At 61.8% G+C, this 25,067-nt stretch overlaps 2 protein-coding genes across 3 annotated transcripts; both read right to left on the reverse strand.

The window, feature by feature from the left end:
- Window positions 1-772: 772 nt before the first annotated feature.
- RAPGEFL1 (Rap guanine nucleotide exchange factor like 1) lies at window positions 773-8,242 on the reverse strand. The gene is made up of 15 exons (XM_069786367.1): window positions 7,666-8,242; window positions 5,309-5,387; window positions 4,765-4,915; window positions 4,593-4,690; window positions 4,190-4,302; window positions 3,822-3,989; window positions 3,633-3,730; window positions 3,362-3,484; window positions 3,090-3,268; window positions 2,922-3,012; window positions 2,779-2,829; window positions 2,431-2,518; window positions 2,270-2,334; window positions 1,890-1,944; window positions 773-1,101 (listed from the first exon to the last, which is right to left on the reverse strand). Exons 1-15 carry the CDS (start codon window positions 8,105-8,107, stop codon window positions 977-979), a joined length of 1,926 nt encoding a protein of 641 aa, XP_069642468.1. The 5' UTR covers window positions 8,108-8,242; the 3' UTR covers window positions 773-976.
- A 3,032-nt stretch (window positions 8,243-11,274) lies between these two features.
- On the reverse strand, window positions 11,275-24,930 carry CASC3 (CASC3 exon junction complex subunit). Of its 2 annotated transcripts, XM_069786368.1 has the most exons (13): window positions 24,637-24,930; window positions 23,369-23,396; window positions 22,978-23,015; window positions 21,106-21,264; window positions 20,863-21,014; window positions 20,260-20,436; window positions 19,326-20,020; window positions 17,502-17,566; window positions 17,135-17,249; window positions 16,418-16,516; window positions 15,441-15,655; window positions 14,075-14,197; window positions 11,275-13,142 (listed from the first exon to the last, which is right to left on the reverse strand). In XM_069786368.1, the coding sequence occupies exons 1-13, from the start codon at window positions 24,892-24,894 to the stop codon at window positions 13,101-13,103; spliced, it is 2,166 nt and encodes a 721-aa protein (XP_069642469.1). In that variant the 5' UTR covers window positions 24,895-24,930; the 3' UTR covers window positions 11,275-13,100. The 2 variants fall into 2 exon arrangements, with proteins under 2 accessions (XP_069642469.1, XP_069642470.1); XM_069786369.1 differs by lacking the exons at window positions 22,978-23,015; window positions 23,369-23,396; window positions 24,637-24,930 and adding an exon at window positions 21,483-21,506.
- Window positions 24,931-25,067: the final 137 nt, after the last annotated feature.

The following is a 25,067-nucleotide window of genomic DNA, read 5'->3' on the forward strand; positions in this document are numbered from 1 at the left end:
GCGGTAAGGGCGCGGCGCCATGCTGGGGAGGTCGGGCGGCCATGATGGGAAGGGGTCTACGAACGGGGAGGTGCGCAGGGCTCTGGGGCCACCATGTTGGGAAGGTCACCCCCGCGGCGGGAGCACCTGGTTTCGCGGGCGTCCACAGGACCGAGGGTAGCGCGGAGACGCCGGGGAGTAACTCCTCGCTCCGAGCCCAGCCGCCGCTACGGGCCGGAGGTGCCGTGGCCAACACGCGGCAACTGCAGCCAGCTCCGTGCCGCTCGCCATATTGGGAAGGTCGGGCGGACGGCCGCCATATTGAGAAGGTCACCCGCGTGACTCCGCGCTGCCCCCACCTTGAGAAGATCGAGGCCCCCCCCGGTCGGTAACGGGGGGGACCGTGCCCGTGACCCCTCCCCCTGCTCCCGGCATGACCTCACCCAGCAGCACGGTTATGACATCACTCCGCAGCATGACATCAGGAGACGGGCGCCGGGACAGCCTTTTATTGGGGCTCCGCGCCCCCCGCCTCCCCCGGGCCTTTTTTTTGTTTTGTTTTTTGTTCCTTCCCCTTCCTTTTTTTTTTTTTTTCCTCCTTTTTCTTAAAAAATAAATGTACAATTCCGGACGGCGGCTCGGTACAAAATATACACGTCTGGGGGGCGAGGCAGGGGCGGGCGGGGGAGGGGGCACGTACAAAAATAGAGGGGGGGGGAGGAATGGGCCCCCCCGGGGGTCCCTGCACCCCACCAGGGGGAGGGGCGGCGGGGAGCAGTGGGGTGCCAGGGGGAATGGGGGGGGAGTGCGCCCGGGGTCCCCAAACCTGCCCCCCCGCCCCGTGCCAAGGGGGGGGGGGGGGGCAGCACCCAGCTGTGCCCCCCCCCCCTCCCCGCGCAAGGCCGGGACCCCTGGCCAAAGTGCGTCAGTGCTGGGGGGGGCCGGGCCCCCCCGGGCGGGGTGGGGGGGGTCCCCGGGGCGGGGGCCCCCCCGGCCCTCACTGGCTGCCGGGCTCCAGCTTGTAGGAGAGCTCGAAGAGCAGGTTCTGGTTGTCGATGACCCGCAGCTGCCGCACGTACGCCTTGGTCTGCAGCTGGCTGGGGGAGGCCTCCAGCTCCAGGCCTGGGGGGGGCGTCAGTGACGGGGGGGTCTGGACCACACAGCCCCCGGGATGGGGAGATGGAGGCATGTGGGGATGCGCGGATGGAGGGACGGGGATGCGGGAATGAGGGGATGGAGGGATGGAGGGATGGGAGGATCCAGGGATGCGGGGATGCAGGGATGGAAGGATGGGGATGCGGGGATGGAGGGATGCGGGGATGGAGGGATGCGGGGATGGAGGGATGCGGGGATGGAGATGCGGGGATGGAGATGCGGGGATGGAGAGATGGGAGGATCCAGGGATGGAGGTGTGGGGATGGAGGGATGCGGGGATGCAGGGATGGAAGGATGGGGATGCGGGGATGGAGGGATGAGGGGATGGAGGGATGGGAGGATCCAGGGATGGAGGTGTGGGGATGGAGGGATGCGGGGATGGAGGGATGTGGGGATGGAGGGATGTGGGGATGGAGATGCGGGGATGGAGATGCGGGGATGGAGATGCGGGGATGGAGGGATGGGAGGACTCAGGGATGGAGGGATGCGGGAATGGGGATGCAGGAATGAGGGGATGGAGGGGTGGGGGGATGGAGGGGTGGGAGGATCCAGGGATGGAGGTGTGGGGATGGGGGGATGGAGATGCAGGGATGGAGGGATGGGAGGATGCGGGGATGGAGGGATGTGGGGATGGAGGGATGCAGGGCCATGCACATCCCCCCACCCTGCGGGGTCAACCCCCTCCCGCAGCGCTGGCCCCTCGCCCCCGCCCAGCTGGGGCTGTGGTGGTCCCGGCTCCCCCCCGCCACACTCACAGAGCGGGCGGCTCCGGTACTTCCGAATGGTCCTCACTTTCTCAGCGATGCAGTGCTGGGGCAGAGCGCACACACCCCTGTCAGTCCCCAGCCCAGCTCCCCAGGGACCACTTGCCCCCCAGGACCTCGGGGACTGTCCCCCCCCCTCTGGGACCCTGCTGCACACCCTGGGGCATACCCACCACCAGGGACACCCCACCACCACCTCCCTGGATCCCATTTTGCACCCCGGGGACCCTGCACCCCCCAGGGCCCCCCACCCCACTGCAGGGTCAGGAGGAGGGCCCCATCCCCTCGGTGGGCTCCCCCCTTTCCCTGGCCTTACCCCGGGGGTCCCTTGGCCACATTCCCCCCCCGCCCCCCCAGCAAGGAGCACCCACCAGCTTCTCCACGTTGACCAGCCCATCCAGGAGGGTCTTGCTGCCTTCGTGCAGGAAGGTCAGATCTGGGGACGAGCAGGGGGGGGTGAGGGAGGGCCCCACGGGGCAGCAGCAAGACCCCAGCCCACATGGGGTATGGGCAGCCCCTGTGCCCCCCTCACCTTTGAGGATGAGCGGCACGAAGGGAATGAGAGGGGGTTTCATCTTGGCCAGCACCTCCCGGTAGGTCTTGTGGTTCCTGCAGGGGTCCTGGGGGGGGGAGGGGGAGGTCAGGGCTGGGGGGGGCAGCTCCCCATGGGTGCCAGGACCCTGCCCAGCCTGCCTTGGACCCCCCTGCCCACGCTCACTGCCGTGAGCACAGGACTGCGGCCATCACTGGTGGCCTGGGCAGGGGCAAGGACACCCTGGGACGGTGCAAGAACACCTCCTGCCCACCAGTTCCCCAAATACCCCGGCGGGGGGGGCCTGGGGCTCCCCCAACACCCGCAGGGTGCCCGGGCACCTCTCACCGTCAGGTTCTCAAACTTCCGAAACAGGTTCTTGAATTTCCCTGGGAGCTTCTGCAAGATAAGCCGGGGTGGGGACATGAGCACCCGGGGGGGGGGGGTCTGGGAGCACCTGGGGGTGTCCAGGGCACCCCACGGCCCCTTACCTCCCAGGTGAGGCGCAGGCGGCTGATGGCAGCGTTGTTGAGCCCGATGACGACGGCGTAGAAGGAGAGCATGTCCTGGTTCTGCTTGCATCTGGGGAGGGAGAGAGGGTGAGGAGCAGGCAGGGGACCCCCACACACACACACCCCCATCCCCGGCCCCACGCTCACATGGCGGCGATCTTGATGAGCTTCTTGAGGAGGTGGGCACGCTTGCCCAGCGACTCGCAGAGCAGCAGCTCGGTGCCCACCCAGTGCTGCACCTCGCTGCACCGCTGCAGCAGCAGCTCCAGGTTGGCCGTCTCTCTCCGGCCCCGCTCCCCGTGGAACACGTAGTCCACGAACTCCAGCTGCCGGGGGGGGGGGCAGGACATGACACGCACATCGTCAGGGACCCCCTGCCACGGCGTAGCCCCCCGCTAGCCCCCCAGCCAACCCCCCACCTCGTGGATGCAGCGGAAGAGCTCCCAGTGGAAGGCGGTGAGGTGGTTGGCAATCTCCTCCGGCTCGGCGCGGTGGATCTCCGTGTCCCCCGGGACCACCTGGATCTCCTCGGGCAGTGGAACCTGCCAGGGGACGTGGGGACAGGGATGCTCGGAGGGTGCTGGAGCACGGGGGTCCCGCAAGAGGGTCCCCCCTCTTGTGCCCAGAGGGTCACCGTGGCCCTGGGGGTTGGGTGGGCTGGGGGGGTCCCCGGCACGGCGCGGTGCTCACCAGGGAGTCGAAAGTGTCCCTGGTGCAGGCGAAGAGGTGGCTGTTGATGCCCAGGGTGGTGAAGACACACTCCTCGCTGGGCTGCAGCACTGCTTTCTCTGCAGGCAGAGTGTGGGCAGGGGGTCAGCACCGGCCGGACCCCCACCCCTGCCTGCAAACCCCCCCACCCACCCTTGGCCCAGCGGGCACCTCCGGACGAGGCCATGGTGACGAGGATGAGGGCGTCCTCGCGGGCGCTCTGCTCCTCCGAGTACTGCAGCTTCTCGGTGACGGAGGTCAGGATGTCTTGCACCGAGGCCGAGAGGCGGCTGCGGATGGTGACGTACGAGTGGTCGGGCATGTACACGCGGCAGAAGACTGGGGAGAGGGGGGGGCATCAGGGCCACGCCGGACCCCGTGCACCTCCCCGGGGCGCTCCGGAGCCCTGACTGGGGAAACTGAGGCACAGAGCAGGCACGGCCCCTCGCAGCCAACGGCAGGCCAGGGAAGGGATCCCGGCATCCGGCACCCATCCCAGCACCCGGCACCCATCCTGGCACCCGGCCGCAGTCACTCACTCTCATCAGAGCCCCGGAAAGCCACCCGCGTCTGCAGGCATGAGTCGATGCGGCGGAAATGCCTGAACAGCGGCTTCACCTGCTTGTTCGGGGGGGGCGTCTCATCGGTCACCCTGCGGTATGGGCGCGGGGTCAGGTGGGGGCCCCGGCACAGCCAGCACCCTTGGGTGCCACACCGCGAGCCCTGTTCGGGTGCTCTGCCAGAGCAGGGGCCAGACACCCCCCCCCCAGGTCCTTGCTCATTACCCAAGGATTGCTAATGATCTAATGACCCCCCCCAGCTGCTGGGCATCCCCAAGGACCACAACTCCTTGTCCATCCCAGGAGCCCCCTGACCCACAGGGACCTCCTGGCCCCCCAGGACCCCCTGCCCTCCCCGGGGACCCCCTGCCTCCCTGCTCACTTGAGCTCCACGGTCTCCACGAGCTGGTGCAGCTTGAGGATCTCATCCTCCAGGTCCTGGTAGAGGGACGTGTCCTTCATGATGAGCAGGTAGAGCTCCTGGGGGGGGCAAGAGGGGGTCAGCATGGGGGGCTGCAGGGCGCTGTGGGGTCACGGGGTGGGGGGACACCCACCTTGATCACCTTCCCAGCACTCTCCTCCTCCTGCAGCAGCCCCTTATAGGTCTCGAGGAAATGCAGCAGCACAGCCAGCACTGCCCGCTTGCGCCGCAGCCCGGCCCCCTCCTCCCAGCATGGCGGGGGGCTGCCCACCGCCAGCACGAAGGTGGCACCGTCAAGGAGACACCATGGCAAGGAGGGACCCCAGCCACCCGCTGGCAGCCACTGCCCACCCGGGTGGCACCCCGCTGCCCCCTTTGCACTGAAACCTATATGCCCACCCTCATGGCACCCCAATTCCCTCCTTGCTGCTCCCATGTGCCCCCACCACGGTACCCTGCTGCCCTCCCCATGCCCACCCTTTTGTCACCCTCATGGCACTCTCATGCCCATCCTGATGCCCTCCTGGTTGCACCCTCACGTTTGCCCTTGTACCACCTTCACGCCCTCCCTGGGTCCAGCCTCGGACCCCTCCCAATTGCACCCTCATGCCCACCCTCGTGGCACCCCAATGCCCTCCCCACACCCACCCACGGCCCTCCGTGCCCCCCAAGGATATTGCTGGTGCAGCTGCTGCAGGAAGCGCTCGGTGGGCAGGAAGAGCGAGTGCGTGAGCACAATGTCGTCCAGCAGCGATTCTGGGGGAGATGGGGGGCAGGTGTGGGCACCCTGCCCTACACAGCCCCCCCGGGGACACCCCCGGGAGGCTCCGCATCCAGAGGAGCGGGTGGCCGAGGGGAGCGATGTTAATTCCCAGGGTGACACCAGGAGACACTGAACCCCACGCTGAGCGCCCCCCCCCCCCGCCCCGTGCGCGATGCTGACTCACAAACCCACTCCCAGCCCTGCGGGGCAGCCAGGTCCCGGGAGAAGCATGCCACAGGGGCAGAGGCACCGGCAGGGCAGGACCTGAGCCGTGACACCCCGGCACACCCGCCGGCCCCGGCGAGAGCCTGGGCAAACCGGGACATGGATCAGGGCAATTGGGGAAACCGAGGCAGGCAGTGAGGGCAGGTGGCAGCAGCAACTATTTGGGCAGCCGCGCTCAGGGCACACTGCGCTGGTGCCGAGGAAGCTGGTGCCCACGGTTGGGCTCTCAGGGCCAGCACAAGCAGCACCGGCCGTGGGGAGGGTGTTTTGGCACAGCACGGCTGGGTGAACCGAGGGGCCGATACCGGCAGCGGTGCCCGTCAGCGTCAGCACCCAGCCACCGCTGCGACCTTTGGATGAGGCACCGCTCCCTCGCCCAGCACCGGAGCAACCCTCGACCTTGGACACTGAACAGGTCCCCAGCCTGACGGGTGCCCAGAGGGCTGTGCCTGCGTGCCCCAGGGACGCCATGGTGGGACACCAGTGCCCCCACAGGGTCCTTCCGAGGCCCAAGGACCCGTCCCTGCAGAAGGGGCCGTGCAGAGCGTCCCCCCAGCCGCCCCCCAGGCCCTGGCCTATTAACCCAGCCACGGATCTGTGCCAAGCTGGGGCTGAGGTTCCCCCGACACCACCGTGCCGGGGCACAGTGTCCATGGGGGACAAGCTGCTGCCGAAAGCGGGACACTGGTCTGGGACACAGGCTGGACACGCTGGCCCCCAGTGCCGCTGGGCCAGTACCCCACGTCCAGCGCCCTGCACCTGCGTGGGGACCGGGGTGGGCAGGGGCACTGGTGGCACAGGGGGTGAGGGTACATGGCCCCCAGCCCCCCCTGCCCCTGGTGCAGCCCCTTCCCGGGCTCTGCTTGGGGGGCTGAAGGAATCGAACACCCCCCCCTCCATGTCCCTGCAGGCTGCAGTCCCTTCCAGCCCTGCCTCAGTTTCCCCATCCCTCTGCAGCACCCACAGCATCCCTCAGAGCCGCAGGGATGGCTTTCCCACACCGGGAATGTGGGGCTGGTGGGAGCCTCTGGACCCCCATGCTGGCTCTTGCCCCCCCCGCTCCCCACCAGCCCGGGGAACCGCAGGGCCGGGCCTGGCAGCGTGTTGGTGCAGGCAGGGCCTGGCGCTGCCAGTCCCATCTCGCTCCTACCCGAAGGGCTCCCTCGTGTCGGTGGGTGAGCCCCACCCCGGCCCTGGGGGTCCCTGGAGCGTGGGGATGGGGCTCCCCGCTGCCCCCACCCCATCTCGGGGTACTCCCGAGCCCCGCGCCCCGGCAGCCGATGGGGGGGTCGGCCGGAGCAGGGACCCCCGTGGTGTGGGAGCGCTCCCAGCCCCCCTGCACCCAGCCTGGCTCCCACCCAGCTCCGCGCACCCAGAACCACCCCGACACCCCCGGCGGTGGGACGGCACCGGGGCTACCGGGGGGGAAGGGGGCGTCCGCCCGGCTCCCCCCCCCCCCCGCCCCGCGCTGCGGCTCCAGTCGGGGCTAATTTTAGCACCGGGAAAATGTTAAAGATTAACCAGCCGGGAGGCTGCCGGCTCTGCGCTGTGCGGCGGCAGTGGGTGCCCGGCCAAGCTCGCCCCCCCCCCACACCCCCCCCCCCCATCCCCGGGCCCGGCGCTGCCGCCCCCCTCGCTGCCGCGCCGAGCCCCCGCCGTGCCCCTGCCCACCCCCCCTCCGCCGCGGGGTCGTGGCGGGCAGCGATGCCCGGTGGGACCCCTGCCCACCCCGCCGTGCCTCTGCCCGTCCCCGCTGCCACGGACGCCCCGGCCCGGCGGGGACCCGGCCCGACCGTGCCACCCCAACCGGGCACCCCGGCGGCGTCCCCCGCTGCCCGTCAGACACCCCCGGTCCCGTCGTCCCCCCCCCCCTTCCCCCCCAGCGCCGCCCGCTGCCGCATCGCCCCCCGTCTCCCCGTCGCAGCGGGCACCCCCGCAGCCTCTCCTCGCCGGTGCCCGCGGCCCCTCCATCCCCTCCCCACGCCCCGCGGCCGCGGTCCCGGGGGTCCCGCAGCGGCCGCCCCCGCCAGCCCCGACCCCCGGTACCTGCTCCGCAGCCGCGGCCGTGCGCGCCGCCCGCCGGCAGCCGCTCCAGGAGCGCGGCCAGGAGCCGCTCGGGGGGCGCGGGCGCGGCGGGGACGCAGCCGCAGCCGCAGCAGCAGCAGCGGGCGGCGGGCGGCGGCTCGGGGCTCGGCGGCTCCCGGTCCCGGTCCCGGTCGCGGTCGCGGTCCCGGTCGCCGCCCGGGGACGGTTCCTCGGGGGAACGGAGCGGCGCCTCCGGCGGCCGCAGCTCCAACCAGCGGCCCTCGCCCCCCGGCTGCGGCCCCGCCGGCCCCGCCGGTTCCTCGGGAGAGGCGGGTGGGCGCGACAGGCTCTGCCGCCGCGCTCCGGGTCCCGATCCCTGACCCGGTGCCGGTCCCGGTGCGGCGGAGGGGCGGGCGGGCAGGTGCGAGCCCGGCTTCTTCAGCAACTTCTCCAGCGGCTTCATGGCCGCCCGGGCGCGGCGGCGGCGGCGGCGGCTCAGGGGGCCATGGGCGACGGCGGCGGCGGGGCGGCTCCGCTCCGCTCGGGTCGGGCTCGGGCCCCGGCGCCGTTCCCCGCCCGCCCCGCGCCTGCTGCGCGCTGCGCCCCGCCGCGGCCCGCGGAGCCGCCGCCAGCGCCCGCCCCGCCCCGCCCCGCCGCCGCCCCCGGCCCCGCCGCCGGCACCTGCCCGGCCCCCCGCCCGCCCGCCGCACCGGAGCACCGGGACCCGGCCCGGGGATGCGGTGACACCGGGGTGCAGCCTCACGGGCGGCGGGCACGCACCGGGACACGGTCGCGGGCCCCCCCCCAGCAGCCCCGCACAGGTGATGCGTTGCACGCCCCCGTACCGCCCCCCCACCCGCGGCACCGTCACACCGGGGACGCGGCCACGCGCCCACACGCCATCAGTCACGCGCAGGGGACACATCGGCGGAGCCCCCGCACCCTCACGCCGCAGAACGGCCTTGCCGGGGGGGGGGGACAGCCCACACCCTGTCACACACCCCCCCCGCCGTCACACCGGTGGCACTATCACACACCCCGACAGAGGGACACAGTCTCACCCCCCCACGTGCTGTCTCACACCCGTGTCACACCCCTGTCACACCCTGACACCCTGTTCCCCGGCGCACCCACGCGGCCCCCCCATACCAGCCCAGCACCCCGGCAGCCCTGGGGCACATGGGACTGTGTCCCCCCCCGTGGTGTCCCTCCCTGGTGTCCCCTCCGAGGGGGGCACATCCCCAGGCGTGGGGTGACCCACCCCTGCCCCCTGCATCCCAGCTCTCTGCACCCCATCACAGCGTGGGAAAGGGCCGGGGGTGGGTGCAGGACCCCCCCACCCGGGTGCGGGCACCCCCCCTGGGGCCAGGGCCGCCCGGCGGGCAGGGCCAGGCAGGTCGGGGCAGCTGCCTGCCCCCCGCGCCGCCTGCCAGGCCGGGAACAGGCCCTGCCGGGCTGGCAAGCCAGGGCAGGTGCCGGGGCAGGGCAGGGTGGGACGTGGCGCCTGCCAGGGGCAGAGCCGTCGTGCCCCCTGCCCGCTGGGTGCCGAGCACCCGCCCTGCCCGAGCCCCGTCGCCCCCGGCCCTGCCGCAAGCAGCTGGGGAGGCGCAGGGGCCTGGACCCGCTCCGCACCCCTCCGGCTACGGCAACAGTGGTGACAGCGATGGGGGGAAAGACCCCCACGTACTCCCACAATTGCCATCTCCAGGGGTTGGCTCCTTGCAAACCGGCGGCCCTGCGACAGCCCCAGGGTGGGATGGTGGCAACGGCCGAGGGGACACGGTGGGTGACCCTGTAGCCCCCACCGTGCCCAGGCAGGCAGACCCCAGAGGGGTTTTGGAAGGGATGGAGGGACGGGGGTCCCAGCAGCTCCCGCTTTGTTCCCGCTTCGCCTCCACCAGGCAGTTGCTTGGCAACTCCATCCGTGCGGCCGCGGGAAAGCAGCAAAACGTGTCCCCGCGTCCCCATCCCCAGCTGCACTGCGCCCCGGTGGGATGGCACGGCATGGTCCTCCTCCACCCCGTGGCACCTCCATCTACCCCACCAGGCCCCAGTGCTCAGACCCCGCCACATCCCACCCAAGACCCCGAAACGCTCCCACCCGGCCGAGCTCCTCCGTCCCCTCTGCCTGGGGCAGCCGGACGAGGGTCCCCAGCCCTGGGTGCAAGCTGTGGGTGCATGGAGGAGGCTTCTGACAGCAAAGGCTGGAGGGAGCAGGAGGGGAAACTGAGGCACGGAGAGGCCATGCTTGCCGGTGGCAGCTAGGCTGCAGCTGGGCCACATGGGCAGGAGGGACCCGGAGCATCGTGCCATGCCAAGGGCCATGCTTGCCCCCAGGAAACGCGCCCCAGATCCGGGCCCATTGGCTCGGCCCAGCTCCTCTCCCCCGGCTCGGCATGGACGGGGGCACTGCTGGTGCAGAGCGAGCTATTAGCTTAATTAATTTGCTGTTATTTCTCCTAATGAGCTGGGATCTGGAGCAGGCGCTTCCCTCCCAAAGCCTGCGCCTCCATTTGCAGCCATGTTGCGTTCCCCCGCCCTGGCAGCCGAGCGGGGGGTGCGAAGCCTCCAGGCACTGCTCAAAACAGACCTTGTGTAGGAGGGAAAAATTACACCGAGGGAAAAATCCCTCCCCGAGCCAGCGCCTTAACCCACTTCCCGGCTGCAGTGCCGGGAGAGGGAATCTCAGCATTTGGGGAAGGGGAGAGCCCCCAGTTGAGGGGCTTCTCAGCTGGCAGCTTCTCCACCAGGTCCCTGCGATGGTCCGAGCTGGCCTCTGGACCAGGCTCAGCCCTAAGCCCTCTGCCAGGGAGGGAAACTGAGGCAGGGGTGCTGGTGAGGGAAGGGGCAGGATGGCAGTGGGGGTAGGAGGTCGATGGCTCCTGTCTCTGCTGCCAGATGGGCTCTGGGACCCCAACCCCACTGCCGGCAGCGAGGCTAGAAGCCAGGGAGAGCTGCAGGGGCTGGGGCAGGATGCAAAGGGGGGGGGGGGTGTGTTGAGGTCCCCTGCCCTCCCAAGCCACCCTCCACTGCGGCGTTGGCAGACGCTGCCTGCATCCTTCCCCCTCCCTGTGTCCCCCCTGCCCAGCCCAAGGCTGACTGCAGGAGGGCAGACGCCGCTGGGGAGCTCCCTCGATACCCCTGTGATCGGGGCATACCGGGAGGGTGCAGGAGCGGGGTACGTGCCACCCACCCTCCCCTTTGCCGTGGGAAGCCGGGCCGTGGGCCAAAGGGAGGCTGTGGTGGCGGTGCTGAGGCGGAGGGAGGCAGCGTGGCACAGAAGCGCGCAGGCGGCAGCTCCCACACCACCTACACACCAGTTGTTCCTTCCTCTGCGAGCGAGCGAGGCTGCAGGGAGAGGAGAGGAGGGGGTTCGCTTCTGCACCGAGCCCCGCTGCCGGGGCAGAGCTGGACTTGGGGACAGGCTGCAGCTGCTCCCCGGGGACGCCGGCGCGGGGGCGAGGGCAGCTGGCGCCGGCTGCAGAGAAGCCGCTCTTCCAGTCCCACTGGGAGCTCCTGGAAAGGGGAGAGCAGCTCCCGGCACGTGGCCTCCGGTCCTCCCCAGGAGAGTGCCTGTGCCCGCTGCCCCTGCAGGTCTCAGCGCGAGGAAGGAGAGACAAGAGAGCTGGCTACTTTCTAAAATGTATTCTCATCTGCGTGCCAATACAATGCTGGTTACAAATGTGCACTCCTAAGGGACAGGAATCCAAATAAACAAAACCAAAAACCCATCACAGTGTTGTAAGGTCCAGGACTTCAGTCATGCGACCGATATGTTAACAATACATTTCAGCCTTAAGGCAGAGAAACAGTTACATGTAAAACGTAAGGGATTTCTGCTTTTAAAATGTCGCTTTGACATCTGAAATTAGGTACAAAAGGTCATCGAGTTACAAACAACAAACAAAGAAGGGATTTCTGCTGGAGAGCCGGGCATGCATGAGACGACCTCGACCAGGGAGCAGGCAGGTGGGCCGCTGGGCACCCCTCCCTCGCTGCAGATGGGGACTCGGAGGCCAAGACACCGCTTGCTTGGAGCAGCGACGTTCCCCCTCTCACCGAGCGGCCTGCGCCAGCAGCTGGCACCTCCCCATGCTGCCCCAGCACGTGCTCGGGGAGAGCGGCAGGAATCGGCAGCCTGCCTTGCCAAGTTTCCTAATGCAATTTGCAAACGGCTGCAAGGACACGGCCAAGCCCGAGCGTGACTGGGAGCCGGAGCCGCTCCGCCTGCCACGGTGCCGGCGGGATGCATGCTGCAGAGAGGCGGTGCAGCGCTGCGGCACGGGAGAGCCAGCCGAGCCCGGCTTGGCACGCTTGGTGCTGCGTTGCTGGTCACCCCAGCAGATCGGCCTTGGAATCCTAACGGGGGAAACAAGGCTGCTGAGGTCCCCGGGGGAATGCTGGTTTACGTGGTGGCAGGCGCGGGGCTGAGGCGCTTCCTTCCTGGGGATGGAAGCCTGGGCTGGATGCATTGAGGCGGGTTACAACACCCCCTTCCACTTCCACAGCAGCAACACCCAAGTGCTAGGAGCAAATCACTCCTCTGCTTGCCTTGTCTAGCTGGTTTGTCTGCTGGCAGGGCTGTTCTGGCAGCGTCGAGGTGCCTGGACGCCCATAAACCTCCCTCTCTGCCACTGATTTGGCAGAGGTGCAGGAGGAGGGTGGAAATCTCCCCCTGCTCTGCAAGGTGAGCTTGTGGCAGCAGGGAAGGGGGTCGCCCCATGCTCGTGCATACGGATTCCCATCTGATGCGAGTTGAGAGCTTGCACACACACGGACAGAAACCGCCAACGACACAAGTTACCAACGGGGCTTGTTCGGAAAAAGAAACGGGAGGAGCTTCTAAATTAAGTGGTGACTGCACAGCCAGCGCGTTCCTGACAGACTCCTATCGCTCAGCTGCCCTTCCTATGCTTAAACAATGGCAGAAATAAACTTGCTAATTTAAAAAGAGAGTTGAAACAAAGAATTAACCTATCAGCTGTCTCCACAGGGGGCGGGGGATGTTACGTTCCAGTTAGCCAGACAAATTCGAAATACCCAAAAGAAACAAATCAGCTTTACTGAGGGAGCTGGTTCACTTCTTAAATAAAAACAGAGACCACAATCAAGCCAGTCGAGTTTAACATCCTAGAGAGGGAAAAGGGCAGATGTTTAGTAAAAGAGTGAAGTTGCGAGAACTTGTGGCCAAGGACCGACTCTGGGGGTTGATTCTTCAGTGACCCCTGTGCCCCAGTGAGGGAGGGGGAAGGAGGGCAGATCAGCAGCGGCGAGACGGTTTTCGGGAGGGCACCGGTAAAACCAGAGAGGGAAGGTGCCTGGCCCTGAGCACAAGACGGTGCAGCTGATTTCATCCGGCTGCCTCACCTACGCACAGGGAAGGAGCCTTTCCCGAGAAGGAGCTTCCTCCTTGCCAAGGTGCCGAGTCTGGTGTTGGGACTCCCACGGCTGCATCCCTACGTGTTGCTCCTCTCCTTTGATTTTTCACCTTTGCTGTCCTGGTGGGGAAGAGGAAAGAGAAGCATAGGCTTAGGCTGCTCCACCACAAACACCACACAGCAGTTAACAGCGCTATCGCCAGGGTCCTGTGAGAAACACTCTCCACGCCTGGGTGCCAAAACACAACCACCGCCCGCCCACGCCTCCGGCTTCCTCCGTGCCCACTCCGGGCACAACCAGCTCCCTTCAGCCAAGCTCTCCTCGCGGTTAAACATTTTTCCATCGCGAGGCTTTTCAAAGGGCACCTCGATCAGACAACCTTGCAGTGGATTTACAAACACTGCATGTTTCCCAGCCCTCTACCATGCCGCGCGCTGTCTCCCTGCGTACGGGGAAACAACCAGCACATGCCTGCCCGGGTCTGGGCTTGCCACAATTCAGGCTCACTCAGCTCCCGTACGCTAAGCAAGGTATTAAAAAGGAAACCAAACACACATGTGGCACTCTGGCATGCACACACACACACAGCTCACGGCACTGGAGCAAGGAAACTGTTCCCAGCACAGAGAAACGGCTCTCATCTCCGGAAGCCTTTAAGTCCGCTGCCTGAATTATCTACTAAGGTCTTGACATTTATTTTTCCAGACAAGTCACTACCTCCTAGCTTAGAACTTGATTTTTCTCTCTCTGAAGTGTTCTGTTTTCTACCCTGAGCAAATTAAAAAAAAAAAACAAAACAAAACCAAGGGTCAACTTCAGACTTACTTTTTACGTGGGTTTAGTTTTAAAGTATTTAGAAACTCAAATTAACTGGAGCCCTGCTTACCACCTGCAATGAGAAGCTGAGGTTTGGGACATGTCAAAGATGAGACAGTTTAAGATTTCCTTGGAACAACGTGGGTTTTTGGATGGGAGAGGGAGACTGCAGCATCACGCACACCCCAACGGTACCACATCACACACATGCAGACTCATCCCAAGGAGACAGTACCTCAGGAGGTGGTGGCTTGATAGTCACAGGCTGGGATGTCCTTCGAGGTGGAGAAGGCTTGGGCTGCACTTGCTGCTGGACAGTGTTGTAGTATGTAACCCCTCCGTACACTTGGGACTGGGCCTGCATTCCCCAGAGAGCAGAAGGGTCAGTGCTCTTTGCAGCAGGGTTGGGGGGGGGGGGGGACACAGAAAGCTGCATCCCCTGCGAGAGCACCACGTGCCTCAGACAGCCTTTACGGCACACACCTGAGCTGTGAAAAGATACTACCACCTAGCACCGAAGGTGAGTAGCCACAGGGGGATGGGGGTTGATTTGTGCTGTGCTCCCCAAGGCTACAAAGAACAGCAGCACTTACAGCTCCCGGAGGACCCTTGCCTGCTGCTGCCCCTTACCAGGGTCTCCCTGCTCTCAGCAGGGTGGGCAGGTACAGGCTGCAGCAACCCACAGCCACACCGGATTGAAGTTTGCGGCAGATGGGCTTCCTTCACCCCACAGAGTTTCTCAACTGCCATACAATGTCTGTGCTTTGCAAAAGCAGCAGCTACTGCTTTTCTGCACAGACAAGGCAGGTAACAGTTCCCCTTCACACCAAGATCCCCTCCAGCTGCCTGGAGGCTCGGGATCTGCCCCAAAAGCAGGGTGATTCCCTGCCAGGGCAGCTGGGATCAGCCCAGGGCAGCAGAGAAGGTCAGAGAGGTTGCAGGGCTCGGGGAGCATGCACATCTCTCGCCTGCCACTGCGTGTCAGCCGTGTGCCGCTCACATGGCGGCCACGGGGAGCGGCAGGTTCGTCATCACGATGCCCACAGAGATCTGCCTCCTCGCTGCCCAGCAGCTACTGCAGATACAGAGGTCGGGCGCCAAGCCGTCCCCCCCGAAAAACCAAAAAACCCAGCCCCATGCTGGTCACACCGTGGGCTTTCCTGGCCGGTACCAAAGAACAGCACTAGCCAGTTTCCAGCCTCCTGCCTCCATCTCAAACAGAAAGGACTTCCAAAACGATTTTCAAGGTGTCCTTGGCTTAGCATGGACCTGGAGGGGATGTAACGATTTGCAGGCTCCCGGTGGGCTGTTTCCCTCTTCTGAAGGGGAAGACCTCGATTCTGAGATCCACCAATACAGGCATTTCATCCACTAGACCTTGACTGAATCCAGGGTAGCTGCACAGCAGGCATGGGAGCAGCCCCTTCCAGTTACCCGCCCCAAGCAGAGAGAGGGATGACAGTAAACAACCTCCCACCACGGAGCAGCCCAGCTGCTCCACATCCTCTCCCAGGAAGCCTCAGAGAATATACCCCCACTCCACAGGATCCCATCTGCTCTCAAAAGCTCCTGCTCAGGAAGGAGACGTGCAGCTGGCTTACCTGTGTGTTGGAATAGAGGTGAGGAGGGGGCGGAGGGGGTAGTGCTCCTGGGGGGTAGGGGTAGCCAGGATTCCCAAAATTCATGACTCCAGGAGGGGAGAAGTAAGTCGGTGCGAGCAGCTGCTGTGGTGGGGGCTGGCCTGGGGGCATGGAGACTGGCGGAGGGTACAGCCCAGGGTTTGCCATGGGGGCTGGCGTCTGGTGGGGATGTAAACCTGGGAAGAGACAAAAATAAACTGAACATGATGTTGCGTGTAAAGCCAGCATGTCCCATGGAGGGCCAGGGCAGCTACAATGCCAGCAGGTCAGCACGGCTGCGCCTTCCCTGCCGCAGCAGGAAGGAGAAGCACTTTGCTCAAAGGCCTTTCCTGCAGCCACAAGACCTCAGCTCCTGTGCTGGGGAGGGAAAAAGGGAAGCGCTTCTCAGCACAGCGGAGCTCAGCCCCCTCCCTGATGCCGAGGTCCCGATTCACTGGAACCGGACACTGCTCCCGTCAGCACACCCACTTCAGGAAACAGTTTTTGTGGGCAAGACAGAGAACATGTCAATTCAACAGCTCTCATTTCTGCTTTTCTGACCTACAAGCAGCAGCGACTGAAGAACCAGCCTAGAACAACTGGCAAAGCCAAACGCCCCACTGAAGGGGAAGTGACTCAGCCAGGAGGGTCTGCACAGAACCTGCAGACATCCAGCTAAAGGCTGCCAAAACATTCAGATCACCTCAGTCCTGCACTGGCTGCAAGGGCCAGAAATGCCTATTTTTCTTTCCTTAAAATTTATATTGATTCAGTGCCACTGGATGAGGGAAGCAGGCCTCTTCCATGTTGTAGAAATAGGGAAAATGGATTCCCCCAGTGACAGAGGCCATGTGAAACCAGAGTAATCTGCTCCCTAGCACAGGCTGAGCTGCCTCAGGGCACAACCACAACGTCAGTATCAGCTGCCCCCGTGCCCCACTGAGGAGCTGGTTCCTCACCTGGATGAGGGAGGTGCATTTCTGGCTGCACAATCATCCCTTGGGGCGGCAGCGGGGCCGGGTTCTCACTGTGGGTGTAGATTGGTCCCTGGAATTGTACTGCAACACACAACGGTTGGTAAGGAGAAGCTCCACTGAATTTTATGCTACTGCAGCAAATCACACGCACACCCCAGCCAGCTATGGTTACAAGACTTGAACGCAGTGCTGCAAGCTACATTCCCATCGGCACACACAGTCTACCAGGCTCACAGATGCTACATACTCCCAACAGAAAAGCCTCCTACTCCCTTTAAAAAGCAGGAGAATACTCAGGGAATTTCTTCTCCAACACTTTAAATGCTGGAGTAAATTCTTAATCCATCCTCAGTCTCATTCTGTAATTCTCCCTGCTCTTAAATGTCAAAGACATTGTTCTGATTTCAAGTTAATTTTAAATCCTAGTTCTCATGAAGAGAAGCAGTGTCCTAGAGAGCCCTTGCACAGGGAGGGGTGGCAGTAACACTGATTTTATTTCAGTGGGTTTAAACACCGACCAGGAAGGCTCAGAACAGCCTGTTAGTTACCATACGAGACAATGCCATGATGCTATTTACAAAGGAAAGGGAAGACGAAGCCCCCGATCTGCCCAACCCTAACAGGAGTGGAGGGACTCCTGCTCCAGCTGCCCAGGTCTGAGCACACAGGGAGCCTCAAGAGCAGGAGGGAAACACTCACGTGGGTCATAGTAGTGCCCTTCCATGATGCTGATGTGCATGGGGGGGGCAGGCTCCGGCACCGGCGGCCTCTGCCGCTGCGATGAGTAGCGTTTCACGCGACCCCCCTGCACTGCCTGAAAGAGTCCAAAGGCGAGGGTCAGCACGAGGGGCAGGAGCCCTCCCTCCAGTGTGGGAGCACCGACCCACTCCCCCACCAGCCCCTGCAAACCTCTATCTGGGTCACACAGTAAAAGCTATGAACACCCACAAAAGAGAAAGGCTGAGGTGTCACAGGCAGCCTCTAATTACTACAACCCAGAAACAAGTAAATGCTTGGCTTCCACGCTTCTAAAAGCAAGAGTCACACTCCACGCAACATGCTTTACCATTTCCTCCATTCTGTTAAACTGAGGTGGTGGCCCAGTTCCCACGTGCATATGGTTAGGAATACCTGAGGAAGAAACAAACTGGTTATTATGGTTCGCATTTGTTCCCAGTTAAGAGCCACCTCACCCGCTGAGGGTGCTGCCAGGAGACGCCTGTCCCTGGCTGTATGACAGCCTGGGGACGTTATTGTACTACAAACAGGCACAGCTCTTGCTTTCATGGCGAGAAACCTCCTAACAACTTCATTTCTTAAGTTACAATTTTAAATATTTTGGTACAAATTAGAAGCTGTTGTGCTGCTGTATAATCATCCACGCTGCTCAACATCTTTTAAATCTTGCTAAAAAAAAAAATCCTCAGCTTGAAATCCAGGTCCTGATCTAAGCTCTGTTCCCACTGAGACAAGGACCTCTTCAGAGTAGAAACAAGGATCCATGTGGGACTGGGTAAGCTGCAGTTTAAACCCTCTACAGGGCGTAACCACTTTTATCATGGGCTCCTTTCAATTCAAACAACAAAGTTAGGGCACGCATTTAAAACCACAGTGCCAAACTGATCACAGGCGATTCCAGGGGACCTGAAGTGGACAAAACAAACACTGAAAGCGCCCATGGATCGCTGATATTGCAAATATACGCGCAGGCATACCTGCTGTACATACAGAATGACCTGATGGCTGGCTCACCTAGCCAAATGCCTCCCAGAATTAACTCCTACCTTCTCTGCTAGGAAGAAAAAAAGGGACAGTAGAGTAATATGTCCTTCTTACAGACAGAAAGTGGTCTCCTATCTGCAGTCTAGAGCTGTCTCACAGTAAATTTGTTAAGGTGCTTTATTTTTAAGCATTAAAAAAGTACATAATCTCAGCTGCAAATCACAGCACTTTTGAACTCTCATTCTATTGGCTTCTTTAAAGCCTATCTACTCACATCCACAGTTGAGACCAAGGGTCTGTTCACACAAAGATTTTCCCAGTCACATCAGTACAAGACAACTTATGGTTTCATGACCTAAACCTCAAGAGATGCTTATGAAAGCAGCGAGTTGCTTTCTTCTCCTTGCTCCAGTTTTATTTCCCTCAGGAAGAACTCTTAACACTCCCCACAAAAGACTCTAATTTTGCAAAGAGATAATTATACCTGAATGACCTCTCGCATGGATGCTCAACTAGAACTCAGTCCTTAGCTCGCACGGGGGTGACTCTGCCACATATCCCTCCCTCAGCCCACCTACCTGCTGCTGCGAACAGAGCAGCTTCCTCCTAGCAGGCACAAATGAGTTTGCCAACCCCCGTCAGGCCTTAGCTAGTGGCAACCAAATCTCAATGCTAGGAAATAAACTGATAAACAGAGGAACGTTCCCTCCTAGCAGGACGTTACAGGAGCCCGGTAATTCATTACCCTTACCTGCCAACTGAGCACAACACTCCTTATCTCCCTAACTCCTGCCGCAGCAGCCAGGGTGTGATTCACACCGCACAAAGTCCCTGTTGCCTGTTCCACATACAGGCTTTCAGCTTCACTGAAGCTTCCCCGTCCTCAACACAAAACAGGGCAGAGAGAGGGAAAGGATCTACTCTTATATCCTTCCCAGCCCTAATTCAATTAACCTACACCAGAATGTTAAATTTCCCTTTTATTCTCTTCTGTTTTGTCCTCTCTAACCATCTCCACTGCACTTTCTCAGCAGCATGCATCACCACCACGTACCTACCCTGAGACTGGACTAAGGCAGAGACAGTTCAGCTCTGACTGACTACATGAATGCAGAATTACATTTGGCTGGGGGCTGCAGTGGAAAACCAACAGGCTGCACCCACTTACCCCTCAGCTCCCGGGGCTGTATGAACTGCGACTGCCCCGGAGTCCAGTTCTGCTCAGTGAGATTCATTTGGGTCATCTCTTGCTCAAGTCCATCCAAGTTGGATTCTACCGGCGACTCCCAGTTACTGTTCTTGGGTGGTGGGGGGGACGTCTCAGCTTGCACAGGTTTTGGAGGCACAGGAGTCAACCCTTCCGAAGTGGGCACTTCATCTGCCAGCTTCCCCGCATCGCCAGCCTTGATTCTGGTCCTTCTTGCCCGGGAATAAGACTTCTTTTCAATTGGTCTGTCTGGTGGTGGCTGTGCAGCATCAGCAGCTGTGGCTTGATTTTCCAAAGCAATCTCCTCCTTCACAGGGCTGCCATGGACATGTGCTGCTTCCATCTCTGGTGACTTGTCTCTTGGTGGAGTTTGCTCTGCACGCTTTGCTCTATAGTTGCTGTCCTGTTTTGCTTGCTCACCGTTTCGAGACAGATGCTGGATGCTTGCTTCTGAAGCTCGGTAGCTCAGACGGGTCTCTTTGTAGCCCCCCATCCTTGGGTAGTTTCTGGGTGGGGGCATCCTCCCTGTACCTGCAGAGCTCCTGCTGGTGAAGGTTCGCGGGGGAGCTGAAGCACTGTCTGCACCTTGGTGCCTTGGGGGCTTATTTGGCCTCTCGTTGGACCAGTTTGGGTCTCGTTGAGGAGGACTCCCAAATCTGAGGGAGAAAAATCGTACAAAGGACTGGGAATAAATCGATGGGTGAGAGGTGCCAGAGAACCCCTCTGCGGGATGCAGCATCCGTAACTCCTAGGACCAAGGTCCCACGCCGGGGCTGAAGCCAACAACAGTGCTTTCCCCCTTTGGGGCTTCAGACCTGTTGTTTGAAGCGCCTGGCACAAGGGCCGAGGTCTCCCTCTGGGATGAGCCAGCCTCTGGTTTGACTTTGCTGCTCACCTTGGTTTGCGCATCCTCCTCGGCTTGATGTCATCGGGGTTGTGAGCCGACCTGATGTCATAGCCATAAAGCGCTATCAGCTCCTGCCTGGTCTTGGGGGCCTGCTCGTCCTCCCGAAATTTGTCGTGCTCCCAGCGGCCCTCGTCCTTCCATAGCTTCCGCTGACGACCCTTTGGCCTGGAACAGTTACACAGGGAGGACCAAGAAGATGTTGCAAAGCCAAGGGACGTGGCAGCTTCAACCAGCCCCCCACGCAAAGCTCGAGCATTTCTAGGGCAGGGCATGCACAGGAGACAGCGTCTCTTCTTCCTCCCACTCTTCCTGCCCAACAGCTGCTGCTCTACCCACTGCTATTTCTGAAAAGCAGCAAGAAGGGTCACTGGTCCTTGGCAAGAGGCTTTCCTTGTGGTTTTTTTTGCACCACACTCAGTCTCTCCTTCAAAACAAAGAGCTAAAATGTCCTGGCAGGACACTGCAAGCAGGCAACCAAAGCACAGACCTTCCCAGCACTTCACGCCAAAGGAGCTGTGGTGCCAAACACTGGCCTGGGAGTTGGCCTCACCCTCCCAGAGAAAGGCAGACACGTGGGGGATGCTCACATACCTGACCTCTTCCTCCTGCGTCTGCCCTCGGAGGTCATGCTCAAAGAAGAGCCCTTTGCGCGGGATGTAAGCTGGGTTCTTCCGATCCTCATCATCATCCAGGTGCTTGGGAACTTTTTTTCCAACTTTATTCTCAACAGGTTCAGTGCTCTCCTGTCAAAATCAGACAGCTCTTACCACTGCAGCAGTCCCTCTGCTGCATGGAGAAGCCCCCCATGGCCCAGAGAACACGTTTAACACCTACCTGCCCATCCCCGCTTTGCCTCTCACCAGTTACAGCACCTTTGGAGTCAGGTTTCTCATCCCCTTTCTCTGCTTTTGCTGCTGACTCACAGGAATCATTACTGTCCTGCTTCAGTTCCACTTTGGCACTTTCTTCCTCACTGTAATCCTCTTCCTCTGCCTGAAAGAGCCCCAGTTACTCAAACGCACACCTTTAGCAGCAGGTCCCCCAGGAATTTCCCCACACAAGTCCCCAGATTCGGAGTTAGATCCCTGTTCCAGTTGTTAGAGACCTGACTCTTCCAAAGCAGAGGATTAGCTCTCGAGATTCTTCCTATCCCTGTATTTTTACAGAAAAAGCAAAGACTAAACCCAACACCTCTCCCCACCAACTCCCACCAGCAACATCAGATCCAACAGTCAAGCTTTCCCGAACAGAGCCGGGACCATCTCTGCCACAAAACCACAGCCTCTCACCGCTCTGAAAGCGAAGGGCCTCTGCAAGCCAGGGAGACCAGTGAACAAGGGCCCTCAGACGGTCCCTTCCTTCCCACACCGAGGGCCCGGATCCAACCAGGGCCGTGTTTCCAAATTCCCTGGAGTTACTCAGCTGACTCACTCGGAGCACTCTGCTCGCAGGAGCGTGACCTCGTTTCACCCTCCAGGAGCCTGCAAGCCTTGCTTAGGCTGGAACTGACACTAAAAATAGCTCTGCGTGATTAACAAAAAGACTGCTCTATTTTTCTCTTTCAACACAGCGTATTTGCACATCAACTGCTCCTTTTGTTTACGTTGGGGAAACCCAGACGTGGCATTATTTTTAGGCACAGGAACAGAGTCATCCTGGCATGTCAGTGATGCAATACCCCCGCTGCTCCAACAGCCCAGCGTGCACCAGCGCTGCTCTGCTTCTATGCACGCCGAGCCTCCAGGGAGCCTCCGCACAGGTTTCCAGGCTTGAAGAGCTGCTGCACGGTGAACACGGGGAACTGCCCCTTACCCTTCACGTGCTGCCTCTACAGCCCACTGCGCTCCTTCCTCACTAGTGGCAGAGATTAATTCACAAATTAACAGCCCCTACGAGCTTCGATTTCATCATCTGCCCTGCTGTTTTCTCCAACTCTTGCCCCCCTCAAGATCCCCAAAACAGCTGCCTCAGGAGAAGTGTTTTCATTAGAAAACCTTCAGTGTCATCATTAGAAACTGGAACTTCCTGGAGACATTAAACTTACAGTTCTGCACTAAAAATCCAGGGAAACCTACAGCCACAGGCTGCTGCCCAGGCTGGGGCATGGGGTCTCAGTGCACACGAGGCAGGATTTTCTCAGCACACACCCAGCACAGAGCTGCCAGCACTCACGGGGTGCGTTACCCCTCCAGCTGCAGAAGACAGTGATGCTGCCTGGGACGCTTCCAACCCAGCACTTAGTTTTTTTAATTTCAGCTAATTAGAATGCAACCAGCATCCTGCGCTTCCTTCCACACCCTTCTTAGCCATCGTAAATTCTGCTTCCAGTATCCAACGTCTGAGGAGCCGGGCATTTTTTTCCCCCCATACACACTGGCCCTACATCCACCCCCCCAGCAGCACAGGTGGCTTCTCCCCAGGGCTGGGTCCAGCGCCATGGACTGTTAAGTGCGGGAACTGCCCAGCGAGGGGCTCGGACTGGGAGAGACCGTTTTCCTCTGCAACAGCGATGGCTACGCTGCAGCGTGGCTCACTCTGAGTCTCTGGTGTGAAGCACACGCGCTGATACCTTGAGACAAAGGCAATCGCTGCCGACGGGGTCAGTGGAAGAGAACGAAGGACACAAACTGGGTTTTGTGCTAAAATTACGTGAGATGCAGTCACTCGGCAGAACCCTTTAAACACCAGGACAGAGACTCCTCTTACCTCCGAGTCTTCTGCGCTTTCGTAATCTGAGAGTACAGCTGCAGAGGAGAAAAAGGAGTTTGGTGTCAGGGCAGAAGCAGAAACACAGTTTCTCTCTGAGCGTAACACGCCATGCCGCGGGCAACCGCTGGCAAACACACACTGGACAGCCCCTCCAAGGGGAAGTCAGAGGCCAGCACCAAAGCATCCCTGTCTAACACCACTGCCAGCTAACACAGGAGGAACCAAGGGTGAGTTTGGGGCTCGCTGTCCCTGCATCCCACGTTTGCCTACTATTACAAGTTACTATTTGGGATGACAACAACCACAGGGCTATTGGGAAAGGCGTTTTGTCTGGTTTTTACTTTTTGCACACAAACAGCACTTGCAACACCAGAGACTCATTACTCACCATCTCCTTCAATGCCATCCTCACTTTCCTGCGGAGAGAGGGAGAGAAAGGCGTGTTAGCAGAGGGGAAGGTCAGCAGCCGGGTCCCTGTGGCATCCTACGATCCCAGGAACAATTACGACAAGGTTTGGCCCCCGTCCTATCGCCTCTGCCCTTGGAAGTTCAGCTTCAGTGACCCAGAAAGAAGAAACAAATGCAGGGCTCCCCGTACCTTTCTCTAAGATCCTTCTAGAGTGAGCCACACTGGGGGAACGCAGCTCAGGAATAAAAGCACAAACTGTGTTAAGTGCTGGGGATCTTTGGAGGGAAAAGAGCGACATGGACAGAGAAGGCAGGCTCCCCTCCCTCAATAACAGGGAGCTAGACAGTTAACTCAGGAAATGACAAGAGGATTACTTAAAGCAGGAGCCCAGGAATAACGAGCAGATGCCGAGCGGGACCGAACTCAGACAGACATCTGCTAGAGGCTCCAGCGACAGAAACACAACCCTGTGCCTGAGAGAAGATGCCGGACAAAGCAGAACAGCTCAGACTGGGAAAAGCTTCTAGTAAAAGAACAGACTGATCAAGCTCTGCAGTAAAAACAACCTCAGATTAAAAATAAAACCAGCCAATGTGTTAACGAGATAAGCCCAAACACCAAAACAACCGAGCAGAAATACGCCGCGATCCAGGAGGAACTTGAAATAACCAGCACTATAAACCCATGACAGGACAAAATTGCACCCTGCCGTAAACAGCTGGAGAAGGAGAATTACCCTGCAGCGGTGGGGGCGAGCAGCACCATGAACCCCCACACACACGTAAAAGGTTTTTAACGCCTCCACTTACAAGAAGGCTGCTCAGAGTTGATAAGAGAGCGGAAGAGGCCTGACCCGGCAGCAAACCCACCCTCCCGCGCCCTGCTATGGGGAGTTCAGGTCGGGGGACAGGACCCCGCCGTGGGGGGATGGAGGGGAAGCCCCTGCCTGGGGCTGGGGGGGCCACAGAGCCCAGCTCTCCCCCGCGGGGCTGCTCCCCACCCCCGCCCCAGCCCTGCTCCCCCAATTCCCCAGCCTAGTGCTCCCTCAGCTCTCCAGCCCCAACCCCCCCAACTGCCCCCCTCATTCCCCCAGTTCCCCCGACACCAGAGTCCTCCCGCGCCCCCCAGTTCCACCGACACCAGAGCCCCCCCCCCGCCCGCCCCGTTCCCCCAGTTCCACCGACACCAGAGCCCCCCCCCCACTCCCCAGTCGCCCCCCATTCCCGGTGGCCCCCCCCCACACTCACACACTCGGACTCGGGCGCGCTCTTGGCCGCCCCCCCGGCAGCGCTCTCGGCCCCGCGGCCCCGCGGCCCAGCGCTGAGGGCCCCGGCGGCACCCCTCGGCGGGCGGTGAGGCGGGCGGGGAGAACCGGAACCGGAGCCGGAGGCGGATCCCGAGCGGGAGCGAGCGGCGCTGGCGGCCGAGTCGGCGCTGTCGGAGGCGGCCGAGTCCGAGTCGTCCTCGCTGTCCTGCGAGGCGCGCTGCCGCCGCCGGTCCGCCATCTTGGGCAGCCGCAGGGGCGGGCGGCGGCGCGGGGCACCACGGGACGGACTACACCTCCCGGCGGCCCCCGCGGCCCGCGACGTCGCCGCCGCCGCCACCGTCCCGACAGCCCTTGCGGCAGCGAGCGAGCGGCCGCTCCTTCCTCCCCTCCCCGCCCGCTCTCGCTCCCCGG

This window comes from Haliaeetus albicilla, chromosome 7 (assembly GCF_947461875.1).
Source record: "Haliaeetus albicilla chromosome 7, bHalAlb1.1, whole genome shotgun sequence".
Classification (NCBI taxonomy): Eukaryota; Metazoa; Chordata; class Aves; order Accipitriformes; family Accipitridae; genus Haliaeetus; species Haliaeetus albicilla.

Excerpts from the sequence above, each read along its gene's own strand:
- RAPGEFL1 (XM_069786367.1), bottom strand. The coding sequence starts at position 8,107 with ATGAAGCCGCTGGAGAAGTTGCTGAAGAAGCCGGGCTCGCACCTGCCC. Across the intron at positions 3,269-3,361 it reads TCTTCCGCTGCATCCACGAG|CTGGAGTTCGTGGACTACGT; the intron begins GTGGGGGGTTGG and ends CCCCCCCGGCAG. Across the intron at positions 2,830-2,921 it reads GCCTGCGCCTCACCTGGGAG|AAGCTCCCAGGGAAATTCAA; the intron begins GTAAGGGGCCGT and ends CTTATCTTGCAG.
- CASC3 (XM_069786368.1), bottom strand. The coding sequence starts at position 24,894 with ATGGCGGACCGGCGGCGGCAGCGCGCCTCGCAGGACAGCGAGGACGAC. Across the intron at positions 21,265-22,977 it reads AAAGCGCAGAAGACTCGGAG|GCAGAGGAAGAGGATTACAG; the intron begins GTAAGAGGAGTC and ends GGGCTCTTTCAG. Across the intron at positions 17,250-17,501 it reads TTAACAGAATGGAGGAAATG|GCAGTGCAGGGGGGTCGCGT; the intron begins GTAAAGCATGTT and ends GGACTCTTTCAG.